Below are 14,857 nucleotides of genomic sequence, written 5' to 3'. Positions count from 1 at the left end.
CAAGTCCTGATGCTTATCCGTATTTCTTTGTACTTATTGAGACACGTATGCAACAAGCCAACAAAACTCTACGGCTCTGGTCCTGCGTCCTGCCGAACTGCCAGGCAATTCATCGAATAGGACCCTCTCCGTTCCAAAATAAATGTAATTTTAGGATTAAACACGCAAACTAAGGATAGGTGTAAAAATATCAAAATATTTTTTTATTTTTTTTATAGTGAGTGAATAAGATGTTAGTTGTCTTTTGTGAGAATTTTTCGAAATCTGACTTGTCGTTTGTGGTAGATAAGTCAAAATTAACATTTTTTGTGGAACGAATTTTGAAATCTAAAATTGTATTTATTTTGAGAGGGAGGGAGCAGGTCTAGCCACAATTTTCCGAAGCCGAAATACCCAAACCTGTATTACCAATAGCTATCTCGAGTAGAATATTCTAGTTTAGTTCGGAAAATTTGAATATATAGTTCCGGTAACTGAATATTCTAAAATACCCGAAATTCTAATAAAGCCCAATATGCATACAAGATTAGAAGTAGCCAGGCCCATCCCGCCGGCCCACACACATCTGTCTGACTCCCCGAGATCCCCGTCAGCCCGCCGCCTACCCACCACTCGACCAGGCCACCAGCAGGCGCCCACGCCACACCAACGCGGCGCCGCCCGCCCTCGCAGGCCGCCGCCCAGGACCCTGCGCGGCTGCGCTGCAGGCCCCAGCCGCCAGCGCCCCTCGCCGGCCATCGTCCACGCCAGCTCCGCCCTCACAGGCCGCAGCCCAGGACCCTGCGCGGCTGCGCCGCAGGCCCCAGCCGCCCGCACCACCCACCGCCCCCGCGCCCCCCTCCCGACGAACAGCATGGACGCGCCTCCGCCCTCGCAGCCGGACGCCGCCGCGGCGGCGGCGCCCTCCTCGACCTCTGCTTCTGCTTCCTCTGCGGCGCCACCACCACCTAACCCACCGGCTTCCGCCGCCTCTGCCGCACCCTCTTCCGACTCCACCATCACCACCCCTACCCCGAACTCTGGTACGGCAGCAAATCCCGCTCAAACCCTAGAGGCCCCAGGCCCCAGCTCCGTGTCCGCGAGGCCGCCGCCGCCGCGAATGAGGCCACCTTACACCCACCTAGCCTCGCCCATTACGATGTCCTCGTCCTCCTCTGCTGCCACAACTGCGACCTCCTCCTCCGCTTCCGTTCCGCCCTCTTCCTCCGCGGCACCCCCTATACCAAGGGGAGGGGTTGTTGTGGGGATCCCTGCGCCGCGTCCCGCACAGACGCCCGCTGGTTACACCGGGTTCGTGCCGCCGCCTCCGCTTGCTCACCAGTTTGGATCGATGCATCGCGGCCCCGACCTGCCCCCGCCGTCATCTTCACAGGTTTGTATATATTCCCGGTCGATTTTATTTTTATGCTAGTACTATATTCACGAGTTGTTCAAATGTAGTTTTGCTCTAGCAAACCATGGCTAGTGAGTGTTAGCTACGGCAATTTCATCTCACTACACCCATGACTCGTGTGGATTAGATACCAGAAAATACTGGAACCCAAGTCTGCAGTTTACAGCTTATTGAGCACAGGGGCCTCAGAGCTAAGCTCCAAATTATGGAATGGTACATGTCTTCTGCAATGTTTACCCTACAGATTCGTCTGCTTATTTCTTGTCACTCCCGGCACCTGAAACTGTCAAATTCAATTCATAATGTAGGTATAGGAGTGAAAACACTCAATTGCTTACTTTCTGTCACCTGCTGTTTTGACTCATGTCTTTGTGTCCTTCCATCAACACAAGGAATTGCCAAACTCAGTTTCTGTATTGGATGGCATTTATCACTGCACATAGTTCAGCTATGTTATGGACTTCTTGTTTGGAAGATTATTTTGTAGTTAGTTAAACCATGTAAAAGCATTATAATTTTGTAATGCCTGCAGGTGTGTTTTATTGTCAGTAGATTGCATCCTTTACCTGTGCTTTTGACTTCACTGAAAATTCCTTATTATTGATGGCCTCCAGTTTAGGCAGCCTTCTCCTGGGATTCAAAATATTGGGATGATTGGATCCCTAAGCGCATCCCAGGTGAGACCAGGAATAATACCCGGTCCACAGCAGCCAAGACCTGGCCTTCCATCATCAACAACTCCAATTCCATCTGGTAGTCAAATGCCAGGTTCACAAGTAAGAAAACTTTCTAGTTTAAAGCAATGAATTGTACTTCTAGGTAATTTATCATTCTGTTTAAGTTAAATGGGGCACATCATCATATATCTTAATTCTAGTCAAAGAAGTTACATTTTCAGTATCCAAGTTAATATAGACACAAATTCCATATTTAATTTATTTTTCATGGGATGCCATTATAGTTCACTTCAAATGTTGATTTATCAGTTGTCAATCTACAAATATGACTCTGGTTGTTATAATTGTTTTTGTCTAATTGTATCACCGGGGTAGTACTAACGCCTCAGTTGCTTTTGGTTAAGTTCTATTTTGCCGTCTAATGTACGATGGAATGCTCTCTCATAAATCATCCCAATTCATTTCATAATCTCTGCTTGATTTAAGTATTTTCCTACAGAGAACCCCCTCCCATGCTTTAATGAGGCCGATGACTGTGAGTTCTCCTGCTCCTTCCCCTGCTTCACAGCAAACTCCACAAAATTCAACTTCAGCATTTAGGCCGCAACAGAGGCCACAAGTTCCACAGCCAAGACCACAACAATCTGCACCTGTGACTCTGCATCAACAGAATGTAATTTCACAACAGCAGCAGCAGCAGCAGCAGCAGCAACTACCGCACAATCAAATTTTGCAGCAGCAGCAGCAGCAGAAGCAACAGCAACAAAGTTCCTCGCATCAAATTCAACAAAATTCAGCACCCAAAAACCAGCCACAGCATTCTCAGCAGCAAGCTGCTCGCACCCCAGTGACAATGACACAGAAGCCTGATTCACCTGCTATACAAAATACAACTGTTTTGCAATCTGTCAATACAGTCGCAACTGATGCGGATGTTAGTGAAACTGGTACTCGACTACTGACCAAGAGAAGCATACATGAATTAGTTGCTCAGGTATGCTGCTATTTCTTCAATGTAGTTTGAAAGGTACATGGTCCTGCATTTTTCCTCTTTTTTTCCATGGATCCTGACCTGCTGACCATATGATCAATTTGCACCTATATTCTGGCAGTAAGGTCAAGTGGGTCTCTTTGGTTTCTCTCAATTCATTTTGCAAATTCTTTGCTAGGTCTGTACAGTGACCATGGAAGTCATGGCAAATATGTAACAAGGTCCAGTAGGTCTCTTTTGTTTCTCTCAATTTCATCGTGCATGTCCATCTGTTGCTAGGTCTGTACAGTGGCTGTGGAACTCATTACTCATGATGACCAACACTTCGCTAGTTCAATTATCCTACTATAAAACTCGTAACTCGTAAGTAGAGCCACTAGGCACGTTTCCCAGGCAGTGGGGAAATGCCAATTCAAGTTTATATACTCACAGGACCAAACTTAAAGGATACCTCATCACAGCATATGTATTTCAGTATCTCACAGACAAAGTAGAATTCATTTTACCATAACTGGCTGTGATTTCATCTTCATAGTTCCCATTATATTCGTGTGCTTCTGATGATCTGCACTGAACTTTGCGTCAATGGTACTTGAACAGATATTGAAGTAGGATTGTTAATAAATATTAGTTAATGTTGTGAATAGTGAACATTAGACATTTGCTGGGTTGATTTTTCATCATTCAATACTTGACAGATTGATCCTAACGAAAAGCTGGATCCTGAAGTTGAAGATGTTCTTATGGACATTGCGGAAGATTTTGTTGAGTCTGTAAGTTATTCCACCTCTGCTTTAGGGACTTCTTTTCCCTAAACAAAGCTTACTTTGAGAAATGTATTTTCTTTACAACAAGATTGGAAGTGTATTATATTTTCAACAAGATGAAGATACTAACAAAGCCTTTTTAGTCTCAAGCAAGTTGGTGTAGATCTCTTTTCGTCCGAAAATATACATTCTCACTCCCATTTTCTAAATTCTATTAGCTTATGCATCCTAATGTTGTATGCACGGATTTCCAGAGATTTATCTTTTTTTGGCTAATGTATTCATATTTATTTTGATGCCCAGCTTCCTTGGTATTATCAGTTCAGTTATGTTTTATCTTTTAGTGAGTAAATATAAATATCTCTATGTAATTTTTCTTGAAATGCCAGAACTCCTCAGTCATTACAGCCTTACAGGGTTGAAGGCTCCCTAATGTTTTTTTTTGTTAGACTTTACTTTCAATGTTCTTTTCTCTTGTTTATTAGTATTGTTTATAGTTGATGGGAGATCATGTCATATAAAAACTTCTGAAAGGTTCCGTTTGGTGAAAGTTATCTATCATTAGATCTGCATGTCATGATATAAACTAGCTTTATATCATGTCTCCTGGGTCTCTCTCTCCAGTGTATAGTTTAAGTTCCGTTTGCTGATAACTGTTTTAAGCAGGTCACTACATTTGCTTGTTCTTTAGCAAAGCATAGGAAGTCAAACACCCTAGAAGCCAAAGATGTACTCCTCCATGCAGGTGATCCCATTTTATTTATCTTCTAGACTATATGTGATGTCCTTTCAGGTAACATTTAAAATGTCATTCTGTTATAACTTAAGAGTTCTCCATTGCAGAAAGAAGCTGGAATATCACGTTGCCAGGCTTCAGTGGGGATGAAATCAAACTGTACAAGAAACAGGTAGTTCATTATTTCTCTTTTTTGCTTGCTTTCAAATTTCTTCCTGTAGTTATTTTCTTCGTTGTTCATCTTGTACTAACCTCCTTTGTCTTGATGATTTGCAGCACATAAATGACATTCACAGGGAGAGGCTTGCTCTGGTACCCACTTTTTAAGTTTTCAGCAACCATCCATCTAATTTCATGCATGATTGGACCCATGTAGCCATACATCTTCCATCATCTCTGTTGAAACTTAGGAGCATATTCTAGAATTTGCATGAACATTTGTCTGTTGAATCTGCTATACTTGCATTGTTCGCTTTCTTTTCATGTTGTATTTACGTATTACTCTCTTTTTGTAATTATCATCAGATCAAGAAGTCAATGGCGACTGACACAAGAAACTCTGCTGCCCAAGCTGCAGCTAACCAGAAAAATCAGACTCCAAAACCATCTGCCCCAGCTGCTTCCCCATGAAAGATGTCCACAAGCCCCGCAAAACCAGTGTCACGCATCGCCACCTGTGGTGTTTGGACAGTGTGGGTCTGTTGTACTGTTGAACCGTTGTGGCAGACTGGGTATTGCTGCAGCAGTAGATTTGTTGCAATGATTACATGTACAGATGATTTTTTTTCGGGTACATCGGTGGAATGTGTTATACAAGCAATGTAGTTCCTTGTTTTCGTTGTATGGTACTTTCAGAGCCTCAAATATTTTATTAGCTGTCAATGATCGTCATCCAATACAGTACTATTCGTGTTGAGAAATTATGAATCGTTTATACCATCAGCTGAGGGCATACTAGTCGTTAATTATGCCACGCCACTATCGGCTAGCATTTTATGGCCGTGTTTGGTTTGTAGCGTGCTAGTGAATAGTGATATTTTAACCGTTAATTACAGTGTCAAATAAAGTCAGTTTACAAAATCAACTTCAGAACCCTTGCGCTAGTGATCCTGAAAAATCTAATGAGGCTTTTGACCGCACGATTAGATGATGATTATTGTAGCATTACTTTAGCAAATCATCAATTAATTACTGTCATTAGATTCGTCGCGAAAAGTTACACCCATCTCTGAAAAGATTTTGCAAATAGACTTCTTTTAGCACATCATGCATGCGAAATTCCCTTTGTAGCACTAGATAGCGCTGGGGAACCAAACAAGGCCTATGTGTTTGTTCAGCAGAAGTAGCTGAAGGAGCAGAGTGCAGGAGCAGCGGAAATCCAACTCCACACGCGTGCGCTAGCAAGCGTACGAGCGCACGATTTCCTACCGCGGTGGCTCGAGCTCTAAGCTCTTGTACATGTACGTGGCTCCCAAAATAGCTTTTATTTTTTCACGTGACAGTGCTGCTGTGTTGTGCGGCAGCAACAAACTTACGTGACGAGCCCTGGCATCCTGAGCGCAAATCTAATTTGACAAGCGCTCGCCAGAAGCGCTGCTGGCGCGCGATTCATCTGGCGTACACCGCTCTAACGGGCGGGCCCACAATCACGTGCGGGTGCCGGTCTGCTGGGCAGCCCCAAGATTGCGGCGCCACGGGCTTTTTTCCTTACTTTTTCATTTTGTTTTTTCATTCAATAATTTTTGTGTTATATCATTTTGTATGTGTGTACATTATGGACAAGTTATACATAAAATTCTCCAAACAACATTCATAGAAGATAAAAGTTATAACCTATAAGTTGTTCATACCATGAAAGTGATGGCACAAAATTATCGAATAAAGAAATTATCAGAAAGAGAAGTATAAGTTGTGTGTATAAGTTACAACTTTTTCAAATATAAAAAGTTTATGCGTATAAATTGACTAGAAGAAGCTATGTTATGCGTGCAAACTATGTGCATCACAGGAGTGGCACTTCAAATTTATACTCTTATAACTTGTCTCACAAAAGTTATATATAAAAGTTGTATGCATAAGTTATGTGATCGTGAAGTTTGTGCTATGTAATTGTTCTTTTAAGTGGTCCGAATTTTTTTTTATAAAAATTATGTACATTAGTTATGTGATCATGGAAGAAATGGTGGCAAAGGAGGTCTGAAACAGCGTGCAAAGGAAACTGCGGGGGAGAAAGATTGGAGTCGGAAGCCAAAAAAGGAAACGGACGTGTCAGACGCGGAAACCAAAAAAAGGAAAGGAAGGACTGTCCGAAATCGTTTGCTGCTACCAGTCCTCGCGCGCGCGCTAATTAGAAGGACCCCAGGAGCAGGACTTGTCTGTCAATTCAGTAGCCGATCTTTCATCACTGCTACCCTAGATATTAGTTCCTCATTTGCAAGGTGAGCCGATCATTCATTCATTCCCATCCATGGACCAGCGCCAAATTTTGATTCCTTGTTTTTCCTCCCATTTCTGTGCTCTCCAAGTCGCCAGTACAGACATACGCATACGGCATACCCAGTAATAACTGGGACGGCTGAGCCACTTGCTAGTGACATTTCACAGATGCAGACAAGCAGTGGTGCTACTCGGCCGCCTGACGCTGTCGAGTGCCATCCGCTTCGTAAAGTTCGTGGCAGATCGCCAGTCATTTCGTTCTGAGAGTGCGAGGCGCGGCCGCAGCAGCAGCAACCAACCATCGCGCGGCGCCGAACAATGGACGTCTCAGCGAAACCTCGTCGTCCCCGCCGGCCACGCTGATCCCAGGCCAGCTCCTGCCGGCCCCGCGACGGTCGCAAGAATTTTGGACGGTCCCGCTCGAGCCTATGGCCGGGCCAGGACCTGGTGGTTGGCCGCGCAGCTCAACGATAGACATAGACCCCGTTACACCGAGATCCATACCTCTCCCTCACCCAACACGGGCCAGCCAGAACCAGGCCAGGCCGCCGCACCCGGCGTCCACGCAACGCACGCAACGCCGGCCGCGGTTGGAGCCTGGAGCTGCAGCCGTTGAGGCTTGTCATTCCCAGCGGCCACAGCGCCCACGCCTCCCCTACTCCTGGCCTCTCCCTTCCGGTGGGAGAGGCCCCGTTCCGGTGCGGGGCGCCTCTCACGGCCTCGCGGCCGTACGTGCGGTGGTGGCCCGTGTCCCGGTCCCGGCGCAACTGCTCGCGTCGTCCTCCTTCTGTCCTGCGCGAGTCTGCCACCACCGCGCGTTCATCACGGGGGCAGAGCTCCCGATCAGAATCATCCGTGGTCAGGCAGCTGTCGCGCCGTCCTGGTAAAGCGTCGCTGCTTTCCACGTGTGGTACGTGACGTGCCCGCCCGCCCCCGCGTTCCCCTTGCTTCCTGCCGTTTGCTATCGATTGGGCGGTGGTCCGGCCGATCCGATGACCCTGCTGGGCTACTTTAAACTTGATCCGCCGCAGCTCGAGGCTAGCTATGCCATTTGACTGACGCCACCGCTGCTGCGTAGCATAGCTTCTCCTTTCGGCGCCCAAGAAAGAAGAAACGGAGAGCGTCCCGGCTACTCGTATCTCAGCGGTCGCTGTTGGCGATCTGTGTGTGAGCCGGCTTCTGTCGGGGACTCTGAAGTCGGCATCGTCGTTCAATCGTGAATTCGATCGCACGACAACGGAGCCCGTGCCAGAAGAGGAGAGGGGATCGGTTACGAGACTGCTCTTTCTCGGCTCGATCAGATCAGCGCTACTGTGACTGTGACTCTCTGAGTTCGTGTCGGGAGGCCGATGGATTCCCTTCGATCACCGCAAAACAGCAGTGTCTTATCTCTCGGACGGGCCTGGCCGCCGAGACATCATCAGCCCCTCGTCAGCCTTTACGGCTTTACGTTTCAGCGCTGCACGCGCACCGCATGAAACTTTGCAACTGCTGGGGCCGTGACATGTTGTTGGCAATTTTCTAAATCGACAGGGTCATTTTTTTTAAGAAAGCCCACAGCTGTCTGTTGCCTCCGGACTCTAGTAGCTGTAGCTCGCATAGCAGCATCGACCGTGACGCAAAATTGTACTCCCTCCGTATCAATAATAGAAGTCGTTCTGCGCGCGAGTCTCCAGAGCACAATAGAAGTCGTTCTGCGCTAACCGGGGAGAGTTGGACGTCCCTGCCCCTGCTGCTTTAATTGCACCGCGTCGTAACTGCCCCGTCGCCGCGCCTGGTAACTGGCCGTCCTCGCGTCGCCTCGGAACTGCACCCGTCGCACGCGGCCGGTGAGTAAATAACGCCGCATGCTGGGTCGCTGGCTTCCTTGCCTCCGCATGCTGGGTCGCTAGCTTCCTTCCTTGCCTTGCAGCACGCTCGCCTTCCTTACAGATGCATTACCGTTGTCATGTTCATGGCCGCCGTCGTCGCCGCCGCCGCCGTCGCCGCCGCCGTCGATGTCCTCGTCATCGACCCCGTCGTCCTCATCATCTTCATCTACGCCGACGTCATCGTCATCCAGCGCTGGCACGGGCACAGCATCGTCGTCTTCGTCATCTTGAGGCTCGTTGAGATCAATCCCAACGTTGCCGTCGTCGTCTTCCGGTGCAGGCTCGTTAAGATCGAACAAAGCAAACAAATCGGCCATGTGTGTAACTAGAAGAGTGGTTCAGTGCATGAACAAGAGTGGCTTAGTAGCTAGAAGTAGTGACGCTGCAAGCAAGCGAAAACCAAAACGAAAAAAGCAAACAGCAGTCCGCCGCGCGCTCAGGCAAAACCAAAAAAATGCACCGAGCGTCCGCGCGCGCCCGCACAGTGCCAGCAAAAATGTGTGAGGCCGGGGCTTCGAACCGGCACCGCAGTCGTGCCAGCGCCCGCCTCGATGCGCTAACAAGTCGACCATTCGTGTTTTGTCGCATGATACATAGCCCCAGGGTCATTTAATAAGGGTAGACAGGGAAAACTAACCCCTGCTCCCTCACTCCTTGGTATGCGCAATCATGTCCTAAACGACCTCTAATACCAGTACGGAGGGAGTACGACCAAGATAAGCTGCCTCAGGGCCTGTCCGGACGTTTCATGTGCTCCGTACATAAATTGGCCTCACTTGGAGTAGATAGATGAAAAAACTTTGAACACATGTATGAATTATTAAATGTAGTTAAAAAATAATTAATTATACAGTTTAATTATAAATGATAAGACGAATTTTTTAAATTTAATTAGTTCATAATTAGATATTAATTATCAAATAATAATGAAAATATTACGGTACTAAAATCTAAAAATTTTACCGATTAACTGCATCCGCATGCAATCTGCAACAGCCTTTTGCTCCCTTTCCACATGAAATCCACGGGCCTGACCGTGGTTTTGCCGCTTCTGTTTCCCTGCTACTTGGCATTTGGCAACCAAGTTGCCAACCAGCTCGCATCGCGGGTTGTTGCTTTCCCACATGTTAGGGACAATTTGATGGCGCATTTCTGATCACGGGTGCTGGTTTTGCCTGCCCGTGTGTTTCGCGGTCGCAACACGATGAACAGCTCGATCAACAGGTGAGGGGAAAAACATTGCCGATTGTTGACAGCCAAATTTGGCATCTGTTGAGGTCGACCGGTCTGTACAGTCCGAGTAGAATTAGGGTTTTTGTAAAGAGTCCTCATGTAATCCTACTCGTGAAGGGGTACGTCTTCCCCGGCCTATAAATATAAAGGCTAAGGACGATTGAGGTTAGTCCCAATCGATTCACACATTTATCATTTACCTTTTACCTCTAAACCCTAACTTTTCCAACCCCATCTGTTGTTCTTCGCTCGTCTCCACGGCGTTCGATGGCGTTATGACTGGCCTGCCGACCTCAGAGCAACCCTAGCTCCATTAGCTCCGACGGGGTCCCTCCCGAGCTCTTGGTTCTAGGTCTTCGCCGTCTTCCTAGAGTACCGGTCTGACCGGTCCGCTATACCGGTCTAACCGGTCGGCGCAGGGATGCTGCTGGTGTTGATCGTTTTGACGATCTTGCTGCGTGTTCTAGCGTTTTCGAGTGTGTTGGCGCAAATTAGTGTCAACACACTTTTTGGCGACTCCGCTGGGGACAGATTAATCTGGTTTTAAAACCGATCTAATCTAGTTCTCAAAGAAGATGGGTGTCATCACCGACCTCGACGAAGGCAACATCTCCACATCTATCGAGGAACTCAGCGAGGAGGAGCGCCAAGAGTACTTGGTGGTCGGGGAGCACTTCAAAGCACAATTCTTGAAGGGATTCAAGAAAAATCAGCAAGGCCAGATCACGATGGTTCAAGACTTCGTGATGCCCTCCTTCACGCTCAAGAATATGCAAGTCGAGGTAATAAGCAATGTAAACACTTCATCTTCCAACTTGTTTAGCCAATTATCATCTATTATGGATAAGAAAATTGCTGATATATATAAGCCCATGAATGATTTAAACGATCAAATAGATATCATGAAAAAAGGCAAATCCGTAGATGGTAATTGTGCTTTCCAAACTGTTAATTCATCGGCTATGCTAGCATCTGTTCAAGAACCACTATATGGCATGCCGACGAGCTATTTTGCAGGGCAAACATCACCATTGCAGCTGGTACAGCCGAATGCGGCTGGACCGGTCAGACCGGTCCAACAGACCAGTCAGACCGGTGCAATGGTGGTCAGCCCAGTAACATCTACACCAAACATGTCTACTCTTTGCTCGGCAATCCTTAGCCGAACCAATGAGATGACAAATTGTGTGCAACCTTCTCCTTCACAAGAATCTGGTTCTCCACATAAACCGATTTTTGTTAATGTACATGAAAATTCTGCGGGGCATGCACCGATAAGTTCGGTTCAGACGATGCTACAAGATAATCCTATAGAACATCGTCTTACTTCTATAGCACAAGCATCCACGAGTGGTAGATGCAAAGCCGATCCCGCTAGGTTAAAAGAGGATCCGGCTAGTGCGATGAAAACTAAATTCGGAATGGATATAGGTAATTCTACATTATACCAAAAGCCATATCCTTCTGAATTTGATTTAGTTTCTTTTCCTGCTGGTTGGTATGTTCCTGATTTTGTGAAATTTAGTGGTGATGATAATAAAGCACCTTGGGAGCACATTGACCAATATATCTTACAACTGGGAAAAGCTGGTTTTCATGAGGCTTTGCGCATTCGCTTATTTTCATTATCTTTGACTAGAACCGCTTTTTCTTGGTTTTCTTCATTGGCCCCGAATTCTATTCAATTTTGGAATCAGTTGGAACGTAAGTTTCATTATCATTTTTATAATGAGCACAATGAAGCTAAAATGTCGGATTTGGCATCGGTTAGGCAAGGCCAAGATGAGCCTGCTTCGGATTACTTCCGAAGGTTTAAAGATATAAAGAACCGATGTTTGAATTTAACAGTTTCTGAAAAGGAATTGGCTGATTTGGCTTTTGATGGTTTGCGTTCTTATTTGAAAAAAGAACTCGAAGGCTTTGAGTACTACACTATTAATTATTTGCACATGAAAATTTTGGGTTTAGAATTTAGACTCCAGAGCGCAAAAGATGCCCATAATACTCATCGGTCCATACATGTCGATTGTAAATCTGAATCGGACGATGAGAAAAAGGAAGCTTATGTTACTGAATTCATATGGCCATCAGATGTAAAGCCATGTTCTTGTTCATCGCTTAAGCCGATTCCAAAGAATCGGCAAGAACAAGCTCGTTTCACTTTTGATGTTTATAAGTGTGATCGTATATTTGATGAATTGCTTAGAAACGGAAACATCAAGTTGTCTCATGTCATACCGCCGCTTGAGGAGCTGAAGTGGCATGCATATTGCAAGTGGCATAATATTTTTTTCTCATGCAACTAATGATTGCAATATCTTTCGTCGAAAAATCCAATCGGCCGTTAATGAAGGACGATTGGTAATGCATGAGGTAAAAGATGACAAGGCGTCATTCCCTGTCCATACGATTGATTTGGATAATGTCAAGGTACTCATTTGGCCGGAACAAGCCGAAGGAGCAAAAGGAAAAAATGTTATCATTGGTGAGCCAAGGCCGAAAAATATCGATAACAAGATTCAGGCTAGGGAAGTGACGATGGAGAAAACTCCTGATGGAAAAGAGTCATTGAAGATCACTGTCAAAACTTCAAGGCCCGGGGGGAAAGAAAGTTTCTCTCAAAAGACGAGTCGGCCTGCAACTCAGGCACGACCGGTCAGACCGGTCGCTTCAACCGGTCAGACCGGTCAGACAAAAGGCCGGCCCAGAACTTTCAATACTAAGCGGCCGGAAGGAGGTACTCAGAAGGTTAACGAGTCAAAGGTGCAGGGGAGTTTTACAAAGCAGAAGCTCACCTTCGCTCAGTTACTGCACAAATACACAAAGCCCGTTCCAAAAGATCGGCCACTAAAAAAAGAACCAAGTTCACCTCCGCGTCAAGGAAAGCATTCTTCTCCTAGGGGAGAATCCAGCAAGCGTAGGGGTGATAGCACTACAGTATTGCCTCCTCAGAAGGTGTATGCTGCTACGTCATGGGCGTCACTGGCATCGGGTTTTTCTTGTCCTACATGGGGACATGAAGGAATTTGGATGTATTGTTATCCGATGCTATACCCACCATCTCACCACAGGGAGGAGGATCACAGAAGGCCTGTGTTCGGCAAGGTTGCGCGACCAGTGCATGACCGATTGAGATCCAACCAATCAGGCCAGAGATGACAGCCTGCACCGGTCAGACCGGTCGCCGCTGACCGGTCAGACCGGTCTCATTAGAGGCCGGGCAAAGCTCATTCTCCGAGACAGGTTTACCATGTCAAGGAGAAGAAAGAAGAGGTACAACCCACTATTGATCCAGAGAAAGCTAAAGCCGATGATGTTGTGCAAATCGGCAATATCAAAGTGGTTGTCAATAATGCGGGTACAAGGCCGATGGTTTTTGGTAAATCGGCCAATCCTTCTATCCAAAGGCCGATCATGGCCAATGATCATGAGGCCAGCAGCAATAACTCGATATCAAAGTACTTTCAACCAAGATGGTGTCCTTCAGGGTTGACTCGTACTCAAAGAAGGAAGCTGCAACGTCTACGTGCTCAGGAGAAGAAGGAAAAAGAGTTCAAGAGGCTGAGGGACAAACAATCCAACCACTACAAACCAATGGTCCCTCAAGACAAGGTATGGAGGGTCAAAGCAGTTGACCAGCCCGCACGACCGGTCAAACCGCCTCAGGAGACCGATCTGACCGGTACAAGCGACCGGTCTAACCGCCCAGAGCAACCGGTCAGACCGGTTGAGGTTGCAGCAGAACAGAAAGCCGCATCGGCAATGCCTGTTTCGGTTCCTTGCGATGGAGAAACACCGCCAACATTCTCGGTACAAGGCAATGGGGAGCTAGTGGATCATGAGGCTATACCAAGAGAGCAGCAATATGGAGCTCGACGACATTTAAGTGCTCGGGGGCAAAATATTGGCAAATGATAATTTACCTCATGAAGTTTCTATGCAATAGATCAGTTTGCAAGGGGCTCTCAAGACTTTGATCTTGTATTTGAGGTCTTGAGCTAGTTGAAAATTGCAACATCAGCGGATAAAAGCCGAATTAGGAGTTTTTCAATTCGAGCTAGAAAATTGGCAAACTATTTGTAATAAGACATATTGATGCTCTTACTTCTATTCTTCGGTTAAATAATGAAACCGAATTTACTTGGGGGGCAGAATAGCAAGAGGTCTTTGAAAAGATTAAGGTTTATTTGTCTTCACCACCTGTGCTCAAGGCGCCTAAGAGAAGGGTTCCTTTCAGGCTTTATGTGGCTGCTAAAGACAAGATCATTGTGGCTGTTTTGACTCAAGAAACCGAAGACAAAGAGTATGTCATCACTTATATAAACCGATGACTTATTGATGTGGAGACAAGGTATACTTTTACTGAGAAATTATATTTGTCTGTCTATTATGCTTGTACCAAATTAAAATATTATCTACTATCTACTACTTGCATAGTAATATGTCAAACCGATGTGCTCAAGCGCATGTTACAAAAGCCGATTTTAAGTGATAGAATCGGCGAGTGGGATTATGCTTTAGTTGAGTATGATTTGGCTTGTGAATCCTTGGAATCTATGAGAGGTCAAATCATAGCGGATTTCATTGTTGAGCATCGGATTAATGACAAGCATGATCTAGAAGTCGGCTATGTTACTTGCACACCACAGAATTATATTTCGATGGATCGGTTTGTAGTGATGGTCAAAGAATTGGTGCTGTCTTGATTTCTCCAAGTAGTGGTATTCTGAGTTCTCAAACCGATCAAAGGAGG

The 14,857-nt window shown here is 46.1% G+C and overlaps 1 protein-coding gene across 2 annotated transcripts; it reads left to right on the top strand.

Moving 5' to 3' along the window:
- The first annotated feature begins 677 nt into the window (after positions 1-677).
- Positions 678-5,484, top strand: LOC120672523 (transcription initiation factor TFIID subunit 12-like). 2 transcript variants are annotated; one of them, XM_039952959.1, is made up of 8 exons: positions 678-1,372; positions 2,008-2,169; positions 2,639-3,064; positions 3,760-3,834; positions 4,495-4,573; positions 4,672-4,736; positions 4,841-4,876; positions 5,090-5,484. In XM_039952959.1, exons 1-8 carry the CDS (start codon positions 854-856, stop codon positions 5,192-5,194), a joined length of 1,467 nt encoding a protein of 488 aa, XP_039808893.1. In that variant the 5' UTR covers positions 678-853; the 3' UTR covers positions 5,195-5,484. The 2 variants fall into 2 exon arrangements, with proteins under 2 accessions (XP_039808893.1, XP_039808892.1); XM_039952958.1 differs by having other exon boundaries at positions 685-1,372; positions 2,570-3,064.
- Positions 5,485-14,857: the final 9,373 nt, after the last annotated feature.

The sequence above is a fragment of the Panicum virgatum genome, chromosome 5N (genome assembly GCF_016808335.1).
Source record: "Panicum virgatum strain AP13 chromosome 5N, P.virgatum_v5, whole genome shotgun sequence".
Taxonomy (NCBI): Eukaryota; Viridiplantae; Streptophyta; class Magnoliopsida; order Poales; family Poaceae; genus Panicum; species Panicum virgatum.
The sequence above is the reverse complement of the archived record's forward strand: the minus strand, read 5'-3'. Positions and strand labels throughout refer to the sequence as shown.